Below are 24,213 nucleotides of genomic sequence, written 5' to 3' on the forward strand. Positions count from 1 at the left end.
CAGATTTTCCCAAAATTGAAGGTGCAGTCAAAAGTGTTTTGTTTTGTCACGACCAACCAAAACAGATTGAGTTTATTATCATAGAAAACTAATGGAACCACAAAATATTCATATTTAAGGAGCTGGAATCAGAATTGTAATACTTAGTTCTGCCTCTACGGGGTGCAATTTACTCTTTTACCAAAGAAGCTCCCCTGACATTGAATCTGTCTTGTTGAGGATGACCTTCATACGTCTTTAATTCATCACATCCCATCATGCTTCTTTATCACCTGAATATGGACGACTAACTTATGCATGTTGTCACGCATGTAGTCCAGACAAGAGCATGCAATCCTCCAGACAGAGTTCCAATCCCCTGATCGAACCGAGTACTTCCTGACTGTGAGATGACAACGCCAGCAACTGTAAAGTTGTGCTGCCTCTATTGCATGTTTGTCTGACTTATATCATTTATATGACTTTTAAACATGTTATAGAAGAAGGCACAGCGGTGTAGTGTTTAGTGTTGTTGACTCCCAGTCAGAAGGTTCCAGGTTCAATTCTTTCCCCGGACGTGACTTTTCATCAAAGATGTTAACATCATCCTTTCCAGAGCGAGTCTCGAACCTGGAGCCTTCTGGCTGGAAGGCAACAACACCAACCACTGCTTCGTTGATCGCTCGTCCATAACGTGTTTAAAAGTCATTAATCTAATGTAATGTTTTAGACTATGGACTGCATAGGTTAGTCATCCATATTATGGACAACATATTTTACTTTTAGGTTATTAGATTTGCAGAAACATGCAAAATTCACATAGAACAACCAAGGCGGGAGTCGAACCAGGGACCTCCAGACTGAGAGATGACAACTGGACTATTGTGTTGCCTTCCTTAATGTGAACGAAAGTCATATTATAGCATGTCGTCCGAAATATGAAAACAAAATCATATTTTGGACGACATGCTATAGTATGACTTTTTTACTGTACTATCAGACGACATGCTATAGTATGACTTTTTTACTGTACTATCAGACGACATGCTATAGTAGTAGCATATAAAAAAAGCGTATAAAAAAGTCATTCTATAGCATGTCGTATAAAATATGATAATAAAGTCATACTATAGCAGACGGACACGTCGTCCTCGGTGTTACCTTGATTTGACGTCGTTTATTTTGTTGAAACATCTTCAGCTCCTGCGTGGTGTCCTACCTGCCCGACATCCTCAGACCTACTTAACCATCAGCAGCTCTGGAGGCCGACAGATGCAACGAGGACGTCGTCACTCGGACCCATTTCACTGCTCAAACCTGGGAGGTTTCTTTTTCTTCTGTGGCAGCATGAGATCTTTCAGTAACCTCAATATAGTAATAGAGAGTAATATTTTAATGCACCTTATTTTGAAATAATTCTGTAACACATCTGAACAGATTCTGTATTTTCTATCACACCTCAAACATTTTGAAATATTTAATCAGATTTTAATCGACCTTTTAAAGGTTTTTTGTTTGTTTGACTTAAATTGTTTGAGCTTTTCTGTATAACGTTACAACGTTATTATAATTATCCAACCAACCAACCATCCATCCAACCATCCAACCAACCAACCTATCCATCCATCCAACCAACAAACTATCCAACCAACCAACCAACTATCCATCCATCCATCCAACCATCCATCCAACCAATCAACTATCCATCCATCCAACCAACCAACTATCCAACCAACCAACCATCCATCCATCCATCCAACCAACCAACTATCCATCCATCCATCCATCCATCCATCCAACCAACCAACTATCCATCCATCCATCCAACCAACCATCCAACCATCCATCACGATGGTGTGAAACTAAAATCATGTCACACTTGCGTGAACATGTAATTTCCACCCAGAGATTCAACGTCACTCCGCAGGCACAAAAAAAAAAAAAAAGGATCGGAGACCTTCAAAAGGAAGAGAAATGAGGAGAAGGCAGCAGGTATGAAAAAGATAGATTTATTTAATGACAAATTAAAACAGAAAAAAAAAAAAAAAAAAAAAAAAAAGACTCGAGGGAGAGCAGCAACATTACTGAGACTCCACATGAAGAGAAAGGGAGAGATGATTGGCTTGACCTCCCTCCCTCCTCGCAGACACAAAAAATAAAATAACGGGGAGGTGTGGGGGAAGGGGGGAGGAGGGGGGAGACTTACCACACAAAGAAGAGGACAGAGACAAAGAGACGAAAACAACCCGACTGGAGGAGAGGAAAATAACTAAAAAAATAAAACCTTCAGAAGAACGACAACAACTTGCTTTTTAACTACAAACACTGAAGTTTAGCCACAAGTTTTACAACTGCCTTTTAATTTTTGTTTTTAAAATTCAATACAAAAAATGATAATTATGATAATCTCCATTTAATAATAACAATAGCAACATTGTAACTGTAAGAAACTGTCCCTCGTTCCCGGTTTGGGCGATCAGTCATCAATCAGTGGTTGAAGCCCGGCAGAGCACAAACCAATGGAGAGCAGGGGGGAGGGGGGGCGTCCATCTCACACACACACAAACAAACAAACAAACATCAGGGAGTTCTTCTCTCTTGTCATACAAAAAACAAACAAACTAAAATAATGAAAAAGAAACAACAGATGAAAAGAAATAAACTCCGAAAACAAAACGTCTCATCTGAAATGCAGCGTTTGTTTTTCTTCTTCTTCAAAAACAGGACTCGTTCTGCTCCGTCGATTCGTCCGCCGTTTACACCTGCACACACACACACACACACACACACACACACACACACACACACACACACACACACGGCCTGCAATGCAAGCAGGCCGTGTGTGTGTGTGTGTGTGTGTGTGTGTTGTGTTGTGTTATGTGTGTGTGTGTGTGTGTGTTGGCTGAGGGGCGAAGCCTCTCGGAGATCCGACCCAGCGACGGAGCGTGTGGAGGTCGGCGGTGACGGGACAGAGCCGGGGGGGCGGGTGGGTGGGAGGTGGGGTGGGAGGAGGTGCTACAGCCGTCCGTGTCAGTGGGCGACGGCGTTCGATCTCCGGTGAAGATAAACCTTGTTTTTTTGAATGTTTTTTTTTAATGGACTCGTAAATAGCAGCCGTGGTCGGAGCATCCGCGTGTCGGCAGCGCGGGAACCGTTGGATCCGGGGGGAGGAGGTGGGGGGGGGGGGTGTTAACGAACAAGGAGGAGGAACAGCTAGACAGCTTCCTAGCAACTGACCGGGAGTCCCGTGTCCAATCGTAAGTCTTCCTCAGGAGCTGCTGACGAGGTCTGAGCACAACTGAGGAGAGCAGACGGAGGAGAAACACTAACATGAAGAGCGGTGGGGGGGGGGGGGGGGGGGGACTTGTGTCCAGGAGACGAGAGTTTGACAAAGCGACTTTAAACAGCTTTCAGTTTGTGACCAGTAGAGGTCGAGACGGCGTCTCACGTGTTTATGTGTTTTTTTAGAAGTCTATAACCATCACTACAGTTACGTCCTGGTGTTTATGCATTCCTCCATCATCCATCACTCACTCATCCATCCATCCATCACTCATCCATCCATCCATCACTCACTCACTCATCCACCACTCACTCATCCATCCATCCATCCATCCATCTCACCCCCTGGGCCTCTGCGGCTGCCCGTCGGACAGTCCAGTTCCACATCAAGGGGTGAGGCAGAGAGGGGGCGGGGCCAGGGGGGTGGGCGCTGTGAGGTCACAACTGATTTGACCCACCCACCCCCCCCTCTGAAAAAAAAATGCCCCCCCCCCCTCCTTGAAACAATCTGTAACTTCTTTGACCCTTCTCTGTTGAAGTCCTTAGCACATGGAGATGGTGACGTTGATGCCCAGGTTGCCGTTCTCGGCGAACAGCTGTGCGATGGACGTGTCGAACACCAGGCAGTCGCTGTTCATGATCGCCGTGGCGATGCCCTCGTGGATGGAGCGCGGCGTGGCCTCCCAGGTGAGCCGGCGCCGGTGGCCGTTCAGCTCCAGCCGGTAGGCGAAGTTCTCCGCCTGCTTGCGGGTTCCTATGAGCTGCACGATGGCGAAGAACTGCTGGTGGCCGTCGTACTTCTCCTGCTTCTCCAGAACCAGCATGAAGTGGAAGCCGAAGCACGACTGCATCATCACCCAGTCCACGGCGCCGGGCAGGTTGATGTCCGTGGCCAGGAACACGATGTCCTCCCCCTGGACACACACACAGGTTCACTCATCACGGCTCCTGGACGTCTAAATAATGACTTTAAACTTGAAGATAGTTGAAGAGCATCTGCAGCCACTTTAACATTAAAACCAATGAAGAAGGAACAGTGTTGTCAGGAGCTGCAGTTCCAGAACATCTTGTGCAGAAGTCTGTTGGTCTTATTTTATTATGAGGTGAGTTCCAGCGTTTATTCAGAGACTCACGAGATCTATTTAAAAAAAAGTAGAAGGTCTAAATCAAAGCAGCAGAGGACGAGATGTTCAGGACTCACTGGGTGAGGCTGCAAACACACACTGGATCCCACGATGCAACTTGATGGCTGTTTTTTTACAAGTCTCCCAAAACTGGTAAATCCCCAGTTTAAAACTCCCTATTTGTAGTTTATAGTCATACATTTAAGCAATAAACAAAAGACTTTCTCTTCCTCATAACAAACTGACTACGACATATAAAATAAAGATAATGTTCTCCCTCATGTTCTCATTCATGGCCACGGTGCTCTAAATTCAAAAGAGATAAAAGCTTCTTTTTGCAGATTAAAATTAATTATTTGAAACAAATTTTTAAGTCTGACTGCAGCAGATCGTCTGAAGTGTTTTTCCCCCCGTGTGGTCCAGCAGAGGGCGCTCTCCTAAAATTCAGCCCTCCACTCAAATTCATTTATGAAAGAAAGAAAGAAAGAAAGAAAGGTGTTTATATAATTGCCTTTTTTTTTTTTTTTTTTTAATGATTAGTAACTAATACTTGTATAAATTCCTTTTTACATCTCTAGATTCATCCACATGAAGTTTGGAGGACCCGAGGACCTGCAGTCGGAGGCTCACCTGCAGCGTGGTGATGGACTTGTGCTGGTGCATCAGGTGCGGCATCACGGCGTCCAGCGAGCCCTGCCACTTGCAGGAGGCTCCGGGACACGGGCACGAGTACGGCCGGAACTCGCACAGCTCTTCGTGCTCCGTCTTGTCGGTGTGCGGCAGGGTGACCTCGCAGCCCGACGAGGCGTACTTGCAGGGGAACAGGACCGAGTTGGCCACCTTCTCCATGGCCAGGTTCCGGATGGAGCCCAGCGGGCCTCGGCAGGTCGGGCAGCAGGTGAGCTTGGGCCGGCAGTTGGAGCACACCTGGAGAGGGGACGGACAACGCCACGCCGGTTGTCATCTCATTGGTTAATATTTAGAAGAAGACGTGTCCGGGAAACACACGCATTCCTTTAGAATAACAGTGAGCACCATTTACACAAGGACAGCTGACAGTTTGACCTTTAACCTTTTCCTCTGAGTCAAACATCAGCCTGTTAATGTGTCGTGAGCGCATTTCTGTAGCGTTGAGGAGATCTGCAGCTTTAAGCAGAAAAAAAGTTCCAACAATTTATTCAGGAAGCAGAAGACGCCACATAAAAAGTCATTTTGCTAAATATTCAGTAAAATCCCTTCATTCATATTTATTTTCTTCATGTTTTAAAGTTGAACTCATCTCTGAAGATTTAAATTTATCCTTTTACCGTCCGACCCCAATGAAATGTGATATTTGAGTTAAAAACTGATTCTCAATGTTATGATGTCTTGATGCTCGAATGAAGCTCAAAACCTTATAATTAAAATAAAACTTTATTAAAATAGTTTCAAACAGGAAAAAGGTCAGAAGTTCAAACTCATGATGAAAGTGCTTTTTGAAAGAGAAGTTACAAAAAAATAAAAATAAATCCAGGGAACTCTTCTGGTCTTTATTCATTATTTCATGTAGAAATCCTAAAACAAGACGATAATACACGTTTAAATAAAATACTTTTTTCAATTTCTACAGGAAATAACATCTGAATTTGAGCCAGAAAAAGTATCTTGGCCTTTTTTCTTTTCTTTTTGAACTTCTTAAAATAGGATTTATTGCTAGAGTCACTGACACTTCGAGCACCAAGACACCGGGGGTTTTGGGTTAAAAAAAAACACAACACAGTCTTGGTACGTACCAGGTGCCCGGACTGGCATTGCAGGATGGGTGGGAGGACATAGTCGAAGCAGACCGGACACTCGAACAGGCTGGCCAGGTCACTGTTGGAGGCCGTGGTGCCCGACAGGGTGGGCACGCGCTGAGAGGGGGGGCACTTGGAGGTTCCTGTGGGCAGCGCGGTGGCAGTCTGGCGACTCATTTCTGGGGAAGGAGGAGAGAAGCGGAGGGTCGGGATCGAGTTTCTCAGCAGATCCCACTGGACGGCATCACAAGATATAAAAAGACATCTGGACCACCGACTCAAGAGGAGCTGAGACCGCCCACCTCTGAGCCTGGTTCTGTTAACAGAAGCTCCGCCCACCTCTGAGCCTGGTTCTGTTAACAGAAGCTCCGCCCACCTCTGAGCCTGGTTCTGTTAACAGAAGCTCCGCCCACCTCTGAGCCTGGTTCTGTCTTCCTGTCAAGAGGGAGTTTTTCCTTCCTTCTGTTGGATGTTTTTTCTTCCCTCCTAGTTGATGTTGAATTGTTGAATTTCTCTGTATGATGCTGTAAAAGACTTTAATGCCAATAACCTGTGTTGTGATTTGGCGCTTTATAAGTCAAATGTAATTGAATTAAACATGCATCTAGTGACATCACATTCAAGCTGCAGTCATGATTTCTGTCAAGACAATATTTTCTCACGTTTAACAGCCAAAAGCAGTTTTTAAGTCAATAAAAACTATCAGGTTTCAGAAAATGAAAACATCAGAAAATGTTTCGTATGAATCCTTTCGAGCGTCGAGAAGCAGCGCTCGTGAGACCGTGACCTTCGACCTCGTGTTCATACGGCCTCTTCTCACGTACGCGGTAAAATACGACCACATTTGAACGCAGCGATATGACAACCATTTCAGTGTTACACGACGCCGTGTGGCTTCATGCGCGAGTTTATTATTATCATTATTATTATTATTATTATTATTATCTCATCTGCGACGCTTGTCGTTTTAAGCCCTCATCTGTGTAACGCCAAGCGGAGCGACAACCCGCTGAGCTTCATGTTTAATCACCACGACACCGATCTACAGGGCACGCACTCACCGGCTGAAACCGTCGCCGTGGTTACACACTTTTAAAATCGACCTCGGGAGACTAACGCACTTCCACATTTGTACGATGTGACCGACGTCACGTCTGTAAACTGGAGAGCGTTTGTGCTTAAAACGGCGTCTGGGGGGGGGGGGGGGGGGGGGGCTCTGCGGCTGGTGGCTATGAGCTAACAGAAGCTTTGATGTTAAAACACACACACACACACACACACACACACACACACACACACACACACACCGAGTAGAGAACATGTAAGTGTGTGTCACTGTCTCTCTGAGTGGTTTGAGTCTACTGTGGTTAACGTGTGTGTTATCGTCCCTGCAGCAAGTCTCATACACACACACACACACACACACACACACACACACACACACACACACACACACACACACACACACACACACACACACACACACACACACACTAAAGTGAACTCAGATGTGTGCGTGTGCGGAGCTGCTGTTTCCTATCATGCTGTGTAGTTGCCTTGGCAACAGGTTTGTGGTCGAGTATGGGATGGCCCTGTGGAGCGGAGAGGAGGCGAGTAAATGCGACGGGGGGGAAAAGGAGAAGAGTGATGTGGTGAGGAAGAGGAGCGGTGGGAAGATGAAGGGTGGAGGAAGAGGAAGTTTAAAATCATTCAGCACAAATCTGTGTGACCTCCAAAAGCATCAAACTCAACAGGACCAGTACATGAAAACGCTGGACACCCCCTCTCCCTCCCCCCCTCCTCCCGCTGCACTACCTGGCATAGTTCATTCTTTTTATAGCTCCGCCCACAGACGGAGGCGGCGCAGGGAGGACCCGGGCCAGAGAGGGGAGAGGATGGTTATGTGTGGGAGGTAAAAGATGAGGAGAGGAGAGGAGAGGAGAGGAGAGGAGAGGAGAGGAGAGGAGAGGAGAGGAGAGGAGAGGAGAGGAGAGATGGAGACAGACAACAACAGCTGGGAAACTCTCAGCCACCAGGAAACGTTGCCTTCAGGCACCGCGGTCGGATCTGATCAAACAGCAGCTCACTTCACTTTCTCTTTATATAAAAGGGTGTTAAATGAACAAAGTGAAGCCATCAGGAGTCTCTAATTAATTAATTAATTATCCATCCATCTATCCATTACCCACCTACCTACCTATCTATCCACCCATCTATTATCCATCCATCCATCTATTATCTATCTTGGATCCTAAAATCATGTTTTCTCTTTTTTATCCTTGTTAATGAAGATTAAAAGCAGCCATTCATAAAATCTCCCAAATAAAGGAAATTAAACCCATAAACTGCTTCTTTTCTTTTTTTAACAGTAATAATGAGTTTGTGATTTCCTGCTGACATGAGAGACAGCTGTCAGATGATTTAGTGCAACCCAGTAAACCATGAATACTGAACGTGATGCTTTTATCTACATCATTATTTGCATAAGCATCCCTCCTTATTTCTAGTTTAGTAAGCTGGCAGCGCTGCTAGCGGGGGAGGGAGGGTGGAGGATGAAGGGGGGGGGGGGCTGCTAGGGTAAAAGCCTCTTTTAGCATGCACACACGCCCATGCCAACTGCAGAGGTGAAAAAGCTGGATCTAGTCCGAGGGAGTATTAGCTTAGCAGGTCCTGTAAACACATCTGCTGCGATGGAGACAGATTCGGCCTCAGCGGCTATTAATAGAGCTTCTTAGCGGGCTAGCATGCTAGCAGCAGCACTCAGAGCGGCGGGACACAATTATCTCGGGACGGCGAGCCGGGGACACGGTCACCGTCAGCTGGCAGGCAGGACCGAAGTCTTCAACACAGCTTTTCCTAACTTGGCTCGTACAGTTTGAAGACAAATTGAATATCTTTCAGTTTTGTGCACGCTGGGAACTTACAGAAGACTTTAAAATTAGCAAGTTTAATGACGTACTTTGTTAAAAGCACAAAGTGACTTCATAACGTCCGTATCTGATGGGTTTTATCATTTTAAAGCTGCATGAATACAACTGACCCAAACCAGGCTCTTAAACTTGATTACCAATCATTTTTTGGTCGTTGCTTCATATATAAAATCTTCCTTTCACGTCAATAAACCTTAAAACTCATTAACTTGTGATTTGAGAGACGGTTGGAGAGGAAGTGTGTTTTGGGCGTGGCTGATAGGCTGCAGTATCGTCTTATTAAAGAATACCGTGAGCCTGAGTGAACGTATGGCCAAACATACTTCACTGAAATAGCTCGGCGCTGGCCGTGGACCAAGAGGCCGAGACAGGGAGCAGCTTCACAAACAGAGGCGATGCACCCGAACCCAGAGTCGGGATATCAAATGTGTCGTTTTGATTTCAACTACAAGGGTTCGATCTTTAGAGTCGCCTCTGGATGTTTGAGCTACGGAGGATTTTTACCACAAAAACAAATAAATAAAGAAAGTAAAATGGCAGAACACTGAAATCAATCTTTGTCTCCAACAATAAATGTCTTTTCTTCAGGGTGCACAAAGCTTCTGATAGAGATCTCAGCTAACAGGAGGTACAATAGGCAGCTGGCAGCACGAGAGGCCGTAACAAGCTGCAACATGCCCAGCTAAAGGGGGATAAACATAGCAGCATCGTGACACTGCCAAAGATAACCGCAAAGTAAAAGAGACAAGCAGAGCCCGACATCCCCCCTTTTGTTGTTGTTGTTGTCAGCTAGCTTTACGATCTGAATTTACAGTAAAGCGCGTGGGCTCTTTTAGTCGTTAACGACGGGGATACCGAAGGCGACTGGCACCTCATTAGGGACGATTGTTCTCCAGAGAGGCTTTATAACGACATCATACATCCAACAACCAGGGAACAACAAAAGGTGTGAGGAGGAAGTGAACACAGGAGACAGAAAGAGTGAGTCAGCTAACCCGATAGAGAGGGCAATGAAGCCCTGCTTCCCCCCGAGGGGGAGGGAGGGAGGGAGGGAGAGAGAGGAGGGAGGGAGGGATGACGGACAGAAAACAGAAGCGGTGACTGAGCACACAGTGTTCAAGAGGAGCAGCAAGAAGGAGGAGAGGATGAGAAAACTCCAGATTATTTTGTGCACCTCAGAAAAGGTGAGAGAGAGTGTGTGTGTGTGTGTGTGTGTGTGTGTGTGTGTGTGTGTGTGTGTGTGTGTGTGTGTGTGTGTGTGTGTGTGTGTGTGTGTGTGTGTGTGTGTGTGTGTGTGTTGCCCCCCAGGTGAAGGTGTTCCCAACAGGAAGAGAAGGAACCACCTTCACCCTGCAGCTCTGACAGACACGGTGACAACAACCTGCGGCTGCAGACGAAGACGGTGGAGGAGGAAGAAATAGACAGAAACAGGAATTCGCACCTTCGTCCATAAGATTTCCAAATAAGGCTTTCTTCTTCTCTTGAAATGTGGAGACCTCTGAAAAAGAGAGAAAAACAACAACGTGGTTAGGAGCAGCAGTCCTACAAAAACTATGAAAATATGTCACATATGAAGTATTGACCGAATAGTGACAAACACCACGTTTCATTTCCATTATCGCAAAATGAATTGTTTTATTCATTGGGAATGATCCCGATATTACAGTAAACAATAACCCCCCCCCACCCACCCCCACCCCAGACTGAACGAGGCCCATTCAAGGCATTTCAGCCACTTATAAGAGTGTCGTTAATGCAAATGTGCATTATTAGCACGAGACCTCCAGTCATTGATTCCTACTGGCTCCACACCTGTCATTCATATTTCATAAAGCAGATCCCGCTGCATCCCTTGCGTTAACGTCCGAGACATGATGTGTCAGGATTATTATGTTGTGAAACGACATATCACTCCCCAGAGGGTGAAAACTTATTCCTAGATTTTAACACTCTGCTGAAAAGAAGAGAGAATCTTTGATAAATTCTACGTCTGCCGTCCAACTTGAAACGTTGTTAGTTTTCCGTGTTTCAGCACTTTCAATCCTGTGAATCTCCCTCGCTGCCCGCCATCACTTCTGCAGCTGCTGCATCTTTTATACCTGAAGCCGAGAAGCTGCTAAATGATCTCCACTCACTCAAACAAACAAACAAACAAACACTGCTTCAACAACCTCAAAGAAAAACCTAGAAATCCCTTCTGAAGTCATAAAGCCTCTAAACAACCAGCGTGTGCAGTCAGCAGTACGAGATCACGTGAACGGCAATCAATTCAATACAACACATCGATATGTGTAAACAATCGGCAGAAGGAGACGCCGGCTTTCCCGTTTCCACACGCAGAATCTGTTTTAACGCACAACACGGCAGGAAAAGTGGATTTTCATCAGTTATGATTAGTCGTTATCGCTGGGCTTTTAATTTGAAAACTCAACAGCTGATCAGTCGTGTGAATCCATCACTGAATCAACAGCATGTGTGTTTAAGAAGCACCGTGACTCACCAAGTCATTAAGATCAACAACTGCGATATTTATTTGCGACGGCAGCAATAATGCAGCTTTTGAGGTTTTTCTATTTTTGCTATTAAAAAGGTGACATTTTATTAAGTACGACAAATCAGCATTTTCCCGACTGGTCGTGACTTCAAATACAAAAACTTTAAAACGATGTTGGTTATCGTCCGGATCTGGACCCTCGTCTCCAAACCACCAACACCGTAATTGAAGAAGCGCCTCGCTTTGAATACTGAGTGCAAGTAAACGAGGCCGCGATCGGACTAATAACAACGCGCATTAAAATATTCATCCTGCAGGGAAAGTAGGATCAATTTTGATGCATCTACATTTCTGCTTATCAAACACTAACAGGGTTCATTAGGGAATCTCATTCATTCTTCTCTTCAAACGTTTCCGTCTTTCGTGACAAGAGCTGATCCAAAAGGCTTAAAAAAAAAGAAAAGGGAGATATGTAGGAAAACATTAACTTAAAGTTCATGTGCTGACTTGCCTCAGACTAAACATAAACACAACGTCAGGACAAAAAAAAAGGAAAGTGGGTAAAAAAAAAAAAAAAAGATACTGAAACCAGGAAAATCTGGAAAAAAAACCAATAAGGAACAAGTGGAGATAAAAGATAAAGATACGGTGACGAGGATGTGAAGGAGGCGCAGAACAAGCCGGGCTTCAACACAAATATTCCTATTCTTTGTTCTCAAGTCGTGGCCCACTCTTTTCACACACACACGCTATTCAACAAACATACAGAACGTACAATGTTTGCCAGCTGAGTTTCTTGGTACAGTTCATCAGGCCGACACCAACAGCTGCAGCGACTTCTACTAAGTTTTGCAACAAAGGACGAGTTGCAGAAAAAATACATCGGAGGTGATGAGGGAGACGTAGAAATCGTTTCCCAGAAAATGAGCGTGTATTTATTTGTATTTTTTTCCATGCGAGCTGGTTCACCTTCAGTCCCGTGCACGCCCCTCGCGGCGACGCAGGAGAAGAGTCTGAACAGGGCGTTCCAGGGTGGAGCTTTCAGTGCGACGCTAGCCGGCTCGGGTTTCACCGGGACCGCAGACATACAGCGTTTACGCGGCCGCCCCGCGCTTCGCTTCTCCGGCCTTTTCCATGGAAACCACACACTGTTGCTGCCCCGGGCACACCGCGCAACAGAGGATCATATTTCTGCCCCCCGCTCCCCCTGTTTAGGAGGCATGAGCCCATGAGGGTCCGGGGCGGGCTGCAATGAAAGAATGAGAGCTGTGTCCCGAGGCAAAGGCGAACGGATGCTTAAATGGACAGAAAATATAACGGCCCACCGGGGGACAGAGGACGAGAGGAGCAGACCGGAGACTCCCCCACCCAAAAAAAACCAAAAAAAAAACCAGGATGAAATCCTTCAATCACTGGAAACGCAGAGAAAAACAGCTGCTGACATCCTGGAAGGGAAGCGGGGATCCATCAAACGGCAATATGAGGCCAAACTACACAAGAAAACACCAACCAGGTCAGTGAGCAGCACAAAGAAACCCAGATATGTTTTCTGTTGCACTGAAAATGTAGTCACCAGTCTGTCTGTGTGTGTGTGTGTGTGTGTGTGTGTGTGTGTGTGTGTGTGTGTGTGTGTGTGTGTGTGTGTGTGTGTGTGTGTGTGTGTGTGTGTGTGTGTGTGTGTGTGTGTGTGTGGTCAGCCTGCCACTCCCCTCACTTTGCCTAATCAGTCACCAGGAACAGCCGGCAACATGAAGGCACTTCAGCCAACTCACTGTAGATCTTCAACACCGCAAGTTCCATCTTTTTGTTTCTCACCGGTGCTAAAAAAAAAAAAAAAATGTCCAGGAACCGCTCGGCACCTTTTAAAACGGGTAAAACAAATTTCCAAAATTGCAGGTTTGTGACACAAAATTAAAAAGAGAGGAAGAATTCCCACAGCCAGAAAAAGAAGGAGTGTACAGGAGTTACCAGAAGAATAAATCCTTCACTGATTGGAAAAACAAAGCTTCTCTTAGTTTCCTCCAAGAGGAGAGGCGAGGAAAGTCCCTAATAAAAAATCTGTCCCCTCTTTCTCCTTCCTCTCCTGAGCTTTTATTCCTCCGGTGTGCTTCCTGTCCCCTGGAGAGCGGGAGGTGTCACCGCCGCTGGGTGTGTTTGTGGAGAGACGAGGAGCTAAAGCTGAAGCTGGCATCCGATGTCAGTCCGAACGGAGCATGCTCACTCGCCGACGACTCCCTTAACTTAAAAAAAAAAAAAAAAAACCCGACACATAACCCTTTCTCCTTCGACCACGGGCCTCCTCCCTCCAGACTTCCACTGGACTCCTCCAGATTTGGTTTATCGCCTCCTACACCTCTGGTTTCCTGTCAGTATCTCTTTGCTGCGTGGTTTCTCTGCATATTTTTGCCCTCTTTCTCCCGGATGGACACTCTCACTGTCTCCAACTTGTGTTTCTCTCTGTGCCGCCTCCTCCTCCCTTCCTCCCTCCCTTCCTCCCTCCCTCCTCCTGGCCGTGTGGCTGAGAGTCTCAGATTTCAGCCTTGTCTGGCTGCAGGCTGCACCACCAGCTGCCCTCACTTTCTCACTGCCTTTTTCTTTTCACTCTGTCCTTTCTATCGAACCCCCCCCCCCACAACCCAACCTCCCCTCCTCCAACCATTTACCACAACTATGCAGGACTTTGAATACCTTAATACCAAATAATAGAAAATATCGGTGGCACGTCGGGGGACTTTTATGTTTGTTCTGACTTCGGGCATTTTTCTTAATTACAGCAGATGTATTTCTTAAAATCGGTGATTTAACTCTTTTTTTAAACTCTTTTATTCTCTCTCTCGGAGGCACAAAAAAAACAAAAAGCAGGAAAAGAAGCACAAATATCATGAAGCTGGAATCCGTCTGTCAGCGGAGGAGAAAGTCAGAGCACGAAGAAAAACACTGAAATCTATCTGAGGTGATGGACCGATCTGAAGACAGATGTAACTGCCCACTAAACACCGACGAGGTCCGCGGAGGTCAGCCGAGAAGGCCGTCCACCTATGTACTGTGACCGGGAGCTCCGCCCACAGAGGACATCTGAGGGGCCTGAAGATCCTCCCTGGCGGACCTGTAGAAGAACAGCTGCAGACAGACCACAGACATGTAGTAGTTTAACTGTAAGACGTCAGTACCGACGGACCTCGTCACGGAGCCGAGGCTCAAATTCAGCGTCCATTTTTGTTTCGTGCAGAGCGACTGTCCTCGTTGTGTAATGGCTGCACTAGTGTGAATTAGTGGTGCACGGTTGTTTTGCAAAGAAGCTACCCTGTTGACATTTACATCACAGGTACACTCGTGTGCTCACGGATGCAGAAAATATTTTTTAAAAAAAATACCAGCGTAAAGTAGCACGATAAACTTACAATTTTATAAAAAAAAAAAATCAAACTTCATACTATATTTTAGTAAGTGTGACTCTGTCAGTAATACCTCCCGTGTACCATGAAGGGGTTTGAAAGTTGGTCTAACGGTTATTTCAACTGATGACAACGGTGTCCATTGGTTTCATATTTTATTTTGATCATCTATAAAACATCTAAAATAGTTTAAAAACAAATCTCCTCAGTTTCAGAGCCAAACAGAGAAAAGCAGCACATCATTCCTTCTGCACCAACTGAAAACAGCAGTATTGCACGATGATAAATAAAAAATAAAAAAGTATTAATTAGCACTATTCTTTTATCTTTTTATGACCTCTTCAGGAGGAAAAAGCCACCGGATTTTGGTTTAACTACGAGTGAGACAGGAGGCGCACGGCTGCACTCCCTCTTCTGGATCCTTTTCACCATCGTTACGCCACATCTGTTCACATTATCACCACAATATGAAGATGAAGCAGTCAGAAATTCAGCAGCAGAAAACAAAAAAAACTAGAATTATGAGCACAAAGAGAGCCCGCTGACACACACACACACACACACACACACACACACACACACACACACACACACACACACACACACACACACACACACACACACACAGATCTATAAAACAGCACTAGTGACACTAGCCAATGCCCAAAGTGTGTTATTAGAGGGGCAGGGCAGCAGATCCAACAATGAGCCATCTGGACCCGGCAGCAGTTCATCACCAGCGACCCAAACACTTCATCACCTACAGCCAGGGGTTCACAAAGGGGAAGACGGAGAGAGGGAGGGGACGGACACACGCTATTTACATTTTAAACATGCTTTGGCAATGCAGATGTCTGTATTCATGTCACGGCAATAAAGCGCCACTGAAGGGAAATGAAGAGAGAGACCAACAAGGAGAGGCGAGGAGGCGTCAGGACCCACGTATCCAGGACACGACGCCTGCCGTCCCCGTTTTCTGTTTACAGTCCGACTCGTTCTTCTGCGACGTCTGAAAGGAGGTCAAAAGAAAAAAAAAGAAAAAACGCTCTGATTGCATCAAGTGTTGGTTTGAAGTGAAAAGAAGCGATCAATGGAATCTGTTGCATTGAACGGTGTGTCGGTAGATCGAATCATCACACGGGAGGAGATCCCTGTTCTCCACCGCTGAGTACATCCTGAAGTCGACTGTGAGGCGAGATTAAACGGGACATTTGTTTCCGGTCACAAGGCCGACTTCGCCCACTGTGAATAAAGACTGACCCCTTGATTACATATCAGCGGGGTGGGTGGGGGGTGGGCGGAGTGTGTGTGTGTGTGTGGATGTCAAGTCCGTTTAAAATCTTAAAATCCGCAAGATTACCGTCCACACGACCCGCCGTGTGAACTACGAGCACGTTACGGAGCGTGGAAACCACGGGAGCGCCACCATAAGGTGAAAAGCGTCTCTACATGTGGTTTCATATGTAGACAGAGTGAGACGTTGTTAGCCGACCACCACAGACCCACAGACCCCCGGCCCGACTCTGGGGTCCAGATGCCATGCTGGCTACTCAGTTTTTCCCCTTAGTTAGCCAGCTTCGGTCCGTTTCACTGCATGAGCCTCTGCCACAGAAAACAAGTCCAGAGTCGGGAGGTTCTCCCATCTGGATCAGAGCTCGGTACGCTAACAGAGGAAATCACCACGATTGAGTCCTCATGCTGAGAGAATCCGGTTCTTTAAAAAGACAGGTATAACATTTTAGAGTCCCAAAGAGCTCAGAAAAGATGAACTACAGAATTGCCTTTAGCTCTTTAATCCGAGTCTTCAGAAGAACAAACCCATTTGCTGATAAAAAAAAAAAACTAGAGTGGCGGAAAACCTAATGAAGAGCAGCTTCCTATCTGACTGTACCCATGATGCATTGATGATGATTGACAGGCCAATAATAAGACAGAAAATACCAATGTATACCAGAAAAATCAAATAGATGAGACCATTTCAAAACCACTTTGAGACCAACACACGCAAGACAATGGAGATAATAGAAATGTAGAAGATAGATTCAAAGATGAAATGACAACAGGATGCATTGAAAAGATAAAAGTTACAGATGGTAGGTTGGTGCACCGACGCCAAACTAACTTCACTCTGGTAGAACATTTTTAGGATGAAAGTATAACATCACTATAAAGACCATTTGCTAGCATATCTCTGGGACTTTGTGTACCAGCCAGACCAGAAATTTAAAAAATAAGTCATTTTATTTTGTTAAGGGGGTGAAGTTGTCATATTCTTGTTTTTATTTTAACTTCTACGGTCACCTCTTTTACTTCAGCAGGAAAAACAACTGGAGGTACAACGCAGCTCGGCAGCTTGTTGCCATGGAGAAGCCTCTCAGGAAACGCATATGAGGGCAACACACACACACACACACACAGTGATAAAGCAAGCAGGGACTCCCTTTGGCATTAGTAACAGATCTAGAATTACCTCACTGTTACAGAGCCAATGAGTCACTTCTGTCTCTCAGTTTCTCCCTCACACTCACACTCACACACACACACACACACACACACACACACACACACACACACACACACACACACACACACACACACACACACACACACACCTGTCACTCTAGTGAGGATGAGCTGAGCTGGACATGTGCTGCTGATGTTGTGCCAGGATAGTAAAAACTATTTTTTTAAAGCAAAAGTCACATCGGTGTTCAGACTAAGAAACACATCCACCTCCTCAAACATGTAATACCAGCAGAAAGCACCAACAGTTATATACAATAGGTCAGATAGTGTACTATTTGCCCCCCCCTTCCCCTATTTTTTGCCAAACTCAACATAGACATAAGTGAACTAACCACGTTCAGCCATATTAGATCTCAGGACAAACCTTGCTTTAAAAAAGAGAAGGCTCAAAACTGTCACATAAAACATGTCCGCTGAAGACAAAGTTCTGTCTTGTGCCATGTGACACCGCACAAGCACACAGGTAGTCAGGTGACGACAGCAGGAGCAGGAGGAGGAGGAGCAGGAGGAGGAGGAGCAGGAGGAGGAGGAGCAGAGGAAGACCGGCAGCTCAGATGGACCGCGTGACGTTCAAACACAAAACGAGCCGACTGAGCTTTGTTGACACTCGACATGAAGCAGAGTTGATTAAACAGAAACGGCATCAGAAGAAACATTTCAACCGCTGCAAAAAACAAAAAAAAAAAGAGAATAAAGACAGGAAACATGGCCGATGTCCTCAAGCAATTTTGTAGCTCGCTTGATTTATTTGAATTTAACGCCTTTTTCTTTCTGCCTGATGTTTGGATGCTTTCCGTGGTTTCACGTGAAGCCCTTTGAATTGCCTCGGTGTTGAAATGTGCTCTACAAATAAAACGTGCCTTTTTAAAACTAATATGATTAAAACCGAAACTGAACAACGTGGCCTAATTCAACCTCGAGGCTTTTTGGAGGAGAGTCGCTAATCAACAAGCTGTAAAATATCCTACAGCAGGTTAACTTGCCGCCATTTTTCTCCTGTGTGATAACCGCCTCGGGGTGCCGCGACAGATGTCTTCAAACCATCAGCGCGCCCGGGCTGCAACCATCGAACATATGCGCTTACGATCATCCTTCGCTGCAGAATTCACAACATAAATAAAGCGGCCATTAGAGACTGTACCTAGAGACAGCTGGTGGGATTAACCGCCGAGGAGGAGACGAAAACACAGAGTGGACAACGGCTCCCGAAACCTTCAACAGTTCACAGAGAGGCCGCATACCAACAAAAGCAGCTGGAGCCTCCTCCTGCAGGAGAAACTCTCAGTGAGGAATGTGAGAAAGGGCTCATGGTTAATATAAGAGAAAATACCACCGGGCCCTTCTGCATGGGATAGGTAGAAAATAAAACAATATTAAAGGGGCGGTGTTAGCATGACGTCTGTGAAACTACAAACACAACGAATCGACCAAAACACCGAAGATTTTACTATTCGGACATCATCTCATCAGACAAAGTAAAACGGACCGACCAATAATCCTGAGATTTTGTCGACTGAATGTTTTGCTAAAAATACAACTTTTTACCTTCTTTTTTATTGTTGTTGTAGCTTTGAAAATAAAAAATGTGAAAAAGCAAACCTTCCTTGCATTTTAATGAGCACGGGGATTTCACGAGGATCAGTTTTTCCTACCAATGACATAAATCCCCATCATCTTGACATCTGTCTGGTGGCGACATTACCCAACGACTAAACCTCTCTAAAAGCTACGGAAAACCTTCGCGTCACGACGAGTTCATCTCTGCTGCTGCATTACAGACGACCGACACCGTGCCGACCACACTCGGCAAAAAAATAAAAATAAACACCCGCTTTTTATTTACTTTTTTTTTTTTTTTGCTCAGGGTGGTATGTTTTAGCTCTCAAGACGGCGACGTTGAGTTGAAACAGACTGACTGACGTGTACGTGACCTTTCTGTTAGGATTGAACAAGCTTCCTCAACTAACTTCAACCGGATCAACCAGTCAGAAGAACTAAAAACACTCGTATGGGTGTGTGCGGGGTCCTTAAAAAGGATCCAGTCTTTCTGGCTGGATTTATTCCCACTATCACATTTTGTACTCTTATTGCAGTTTCTCACATTAATGTAAACTAATCTAAACTGGTGTTTTTTTTAAATGCCTTCTTCTGGATCCGAACATCACTGTGTTTTCATGTTAGTCCTCAAATCAGGACTGGATTTACACCTGAGATTAAAGCAATAAACTGGAATAAACCACCTGTTAACACCAGACGAGCGAAAATACATGCTGTAATTATTGCAAGCTGTGTTGCAATTCCCGTCTTTATCAACAACATGATGCAGCTCTAATGCCTGCCTTGTGTTTAAAAGCACGCAAACTTAAGCTGTATTTTTTCAAGTTAAATGGGAAGACAATACATTTCCAACAATGTGAACATTTGAATCTGAAGGTGCAAATCATCCAAAGGTCGGGAGACTCAGACGGACACCTGCTGAGTAATCTCACCGTAAAAAGTCAAACAGCTTCAGGCTCCACAAGACTCCAACCATATCTTCAAAGGCTTCTGGTCATCATTTTCTTTGGTCCAACCTATTATAGTAGTGTTGCAAAACAATTAGAAATATGTTTATTATCAGACACATTAACTTTTCGATTTAGTGGCCATAACTAATCTCATTTTAATATTTTGTTGCATTATTTTTATTTTAACTTGTCGAATTAACTTGTTGATTGCTAGAAAACAAATACCTTGTTATCTTGTAACTAACAAGAATGTTTGCCTCCAAGATTAATGCGGAAATTGGCTGAATATTTTTTGTTTTTCGGAATAAGGCGGTAAAAATTAAGTGCACGACAAATAACTTCTGCCGTCCGTAAAATATTGAACGTAGGGCAAAAAAAAAAAAAAATCATTCAAAACATCTCAAATAAATGCCTTAATATTTCTGACTATTAGAGAGAATGAATGTTCTTCATCGACAGTTTGACAATACAGTCAAATAAATAATGAATAATAAACATGTCATATTGAACATAAGGTAGCAGAGTCTTTAACTTTTAATATTCATATTCCCGGGCATCACCTGACAAAATACACGGCACACTTTTACAAGCCAGTGTAATATGCTTTAGGCCAGGCTTATCAATAATTGTATATTTTCCATTGATGAAATAGTCATAGAGCTGAAATCCCATTTAAAAGCCTCCCACACATCATCCTCAAGCTACTGCTACAAATATGATGTGAGGCCAAACAGTAGTTGTACTCGCTGCTGAAAAACACACGTGTTGCCTTTAAAAACACGAGTCAATTTCTCCACACGCATAATCATGTCAAACAATCAGTGTTACATTAAAGCGTGAGCATCTTTCAGCCATAATGTGTGTCCACGATCTTCATGCTTCACTTTTGTGCAAAGACTATAATTTAAAAAAAAAAAAACATTTTTCTTAAAGACAAAAAAACCAACTATTTTTCATTCTATAAACAAGACTGTAAACAAACGACCTCCAATCAGCGAACGATGCAAGTCAAGTACTTTCAAACCCAAACTGATAAAGCTGGGCAATATAGACCAAAAAGTGTGTGTGTACATAATATATTTCTAAAAAACATTATTTTGGAACTAATACCTTGATTTCGCAACGATATTGTCGAGGCAACGATGGCTGCTTTGACAAAATATTCACAATGACATTTTTGATGAATAATCATCAGTAATGTGAAAATAATAACTATACTTTTACTATAATGCAACTTTTAAATACAAAAAGACATTGATTACGCCATATCCTAAATCGGGAGCCTATATCTAGTATCAAGACAAGTTTATGTGTAGAGCACATTTAAATAAAGTCATTCAAAGTGCTTCACATAAAACCATTGAAAGCATCAAAACATCAGGCAAAAGAAAAGGACATTTAAAAACAAGTGATTAAAACATTAAAAACAGTGATTAAATCATTAATTAAGCCAACAATGGATAAAAGTTTAAGATGTCCTCAAATCTGGTTGTTAAAAGGCAGCAAAACAGAAAAAGTCTTCGGTGTTGATTTATAGGAGCTGCCGGTTTTCACATTGCAATATATTAATATATCAACATATCAATATATCAACATATCTATATATCAATATATTAATATATCAACATATCGATATACCGACATATCAAGATATCGACATATCTATATATCGACATATCGATATATCAACATATCTATATATTAATATATCAACATAGCAACATATCAATATATCGACATATCAACATATCTATATATTAATATATCAACATATCTATATATCGACATATCAACATATCGACATATCAACATATCAATATATATATATATCTATCAATATATTAATATATCAACATATCTATATATCAATATATCAACATATCTATATATTAATATATCAACATATCTATATATCAACATATCTATATATCGACATATCAATATATATATATATATCAATATATCAACATATCAATATATCAATATATTAATATATCAACATATCTATATATTAATATATGAACATATCTATATATTAATATATCAACATATCTATATATTAATATATCAACCTTTTCACTTGTTATTACACCAGCATCACTTCCACATGTGTAAAAAGTTACAGGTCTGACTGCTCACCTTTGTCACTGCGTGAGTTCATCATGAGTTTGGTGAGCTCACGTCATTCCCCATCTTACCCCATGCAAACCCTCAGCCTGAGCAGAGACGTTATAAACAACAACAACAACAACAAACGAGGGCTTTAACTGGGCGGCCTTCCTCGTAGCTTTAATCAGAAGGTCACTGATGCTGTTGGTTTTGTTGACAGCTCAAACAACACAACTCATCTACAGGTGTTCCTACAACCAACTGGAGAGAGAGAGGCGATGAAATACGATCATATTAAAATAAAAAGGGAGTTCAGAGCCCCCCCCCCCCTCCTCTCCCTCTCTCCTCCTCCTCTCTCCTCCTCCTCCCCCCTCCTCCTCCCGGAGCTGACATTCACTCGTCCTGCTTGGAGGCAGGTCAAACGCCGCCACGGCGGGTCTGAGACTGCGGCCGCTCCGGCTGCTGGTCGGGAGTAAACATGATCCATCACTTCCTCCAACACAAACAACAACAACAACAACAACAACACAAACACACACCAGGTCGCTGCGGCTTCCCGTCGACCTGAACCAACCCGCTGTTAAACACCGAGCTGGCCTTGTCTGGCAGGAGGCAGCGCGAGCTTTAACCGTTACCGACACAAGGCCTCGTCTTGCCGTAAAGCGGTGTCGTCCCCCCTCCTCCTCCTCCTCCACCACCACCTCCTCCTCCACCTCCACCACCAACCGTAGCTCGCGAGCTAGCGAGCTAAATCGGCGACTTGTTAGCTTAGCAGTGTGGAGGAGCTCCGGCACCGAGCAGCTAACGTTGTTGTGTGTTTTTTGTTTGTGTCCCACGCGACCGTTTCGCTGAACGTTGACAACAACGTTTCTCGACCGACCGCACACCGCGGGAAACGTTTCACCGCGTCAAAGACAACAAAACAAGCCTTAAAAGCAACGGCGCTAACCGGGGAGGGAGGGAGGGGGGGGGCGTTAGCACGGAGGGGGCTAATGAAGGGAAGCTAACGTCTGCTACAAGCGGGGCTGTTGTTTTTCACCAACACACACTGCACACGGTGGGGGGGGGGGGGGGGGAGGAGGGAGGGGGCAGCCCGACACGCCCGCTTACCTCGGGAGGAATATCCTTCGGTTCACGACGGACCCACGGGTGGATGTACGGCGCGGCGGTGGACGCAGGATCCCGCTTCGTCGTGGTTCATGCGGCCGCTCTCCGCGGACTCGTCGGCGCTGCTGAACCGGAGACGAGCCGCCAGCCGTTAAGTACCAGCCGCTCCGGAGCGCGCGCAGTTGTCGAAGTTCTGTCGCGGGCGCGCGCTCTGCACGAATCGCTCGATGGTCACAAACTGGTCCAAATTAAGGAATTAAAAACAAATAAATAAATAAAAGACTAAACCTGACATGAGAAGTAACTACATACGTGAAACGTAATCTTACAGACGTGAAGTCATAAAATAATCGAATCAAATGCGATGATTTTAATTCGTGAATTGTTCGACGCTCCTCCGGGTTTCTCACTTCACTTCCAATTAATGCTTCATCTTCATCGAAGCTGGATTTTCTCTGATGAAATTAAAGGAAAATATGCAAAAATGTCCGTGAACGTGAGAAGAGGTTCCCATCGTATCATCTGACCTATAAAAAAAAAAACTTATTTAAAAAAAATCATTCTTGCCAATTTACCTTAAAAAAAAAAAAAAAATCTGGGCAGCTACACATTGGAGAAGGAGGGCCACGTGATCTTCATCCTGGATACATGTAACTGGCTGGGATTAAGATTAAGAGGTCATGTTGTTTCTTCCATAGTAAATCTGGACATAAGGGAGCCTCCACCACCACTACTACTCCTACCACCACCACAATCAGGATGGAGGGGGGGGGGGAGGGGGGGACAGAGAGAGGGTAGCTGTGTGTGTGGTGGTGGTGGGGGGGGGGGATGCTCGGGTTGGGATTACAGGACAGGATTGGTTATGTAAGTGTATTGTCCCAGTAGGCGGCTGCAGCTGGAGTCACCCAGACGGCAAGAAAAAGTGAGAAAGGACAGAGTATTTTTTGTGTGTGTGAATATAATCCTATTGTCCTCGCGTGAG

The 24,213-nt window shown here is 44.5% G+C and overlaps 1 protein-coding gene across 4 annotated transcripts; it reads right to left on the reverse strand.

Annotated features, from left to right (window-relative positions):
* Window positions 1–3,735: 3,735 nt before the first annotated feature.
* siah1 (siah E3 ubiquitin protein ligase 1) lies at window positions 3,736–23,423 on the reverse strand. 4 transcript variants are annotated; one of them, XM_069716905.1, is made up of 6 exons: window positions 23,235–23,423; window positions 19,998–20,081; window positions 10,535–10,591; window positions 6,161–6,342; window positions 5,019–5,315; window positions 3,736–4,178 (listed from the first exon to the last, which is right to left on the reverse strand). In XM_069716905.1, exons 3-6 carry the CDS (start codon window positions 10,542–10,544, stop codon window positions 3,807–3,809), a joined length of 861 nt encoding a protein of 286 aa, XP_069573006.1. In that variant the 5' UTR covers window positions 10,545–10,591; window positions 19,998–20,081; window positions 23,235–23,423; the 3' UTR covers window positions 3,736–3,806. The 4 variants fall into 4 exon arrangements, with proteins under 4 accessions (XP_069573006.1, XP_069573005.1, XP_069573004.1 ...); XM_069716904.1 differs by lacking the exon at window positions 23,235–23,423 and adding an exon at window positions 22,155–22,219; XM_069716903.1 differs by lacking the exon at window positions 19,998–20,081.
* Window positions 23,424–24,213: the final 790 nt, after the last annotated feature.

Source organism: Brachyistius frenatus, unplaced genomic scaffold (assembly GCF_029030835.1).
Source record: "Brachyistius frenatus isolate BFR_SWC_R1_liver_20210118 unplaced genomic scaffold, ASM2903083v1 Contig_164, whole genome shotgun sequence".
Taxonomy (NCBI): Eukaryota; Metazoa; Chordata; class Actinopteri; family Embiotocidae; genus Brachyistius; species Brachyistius frenatus.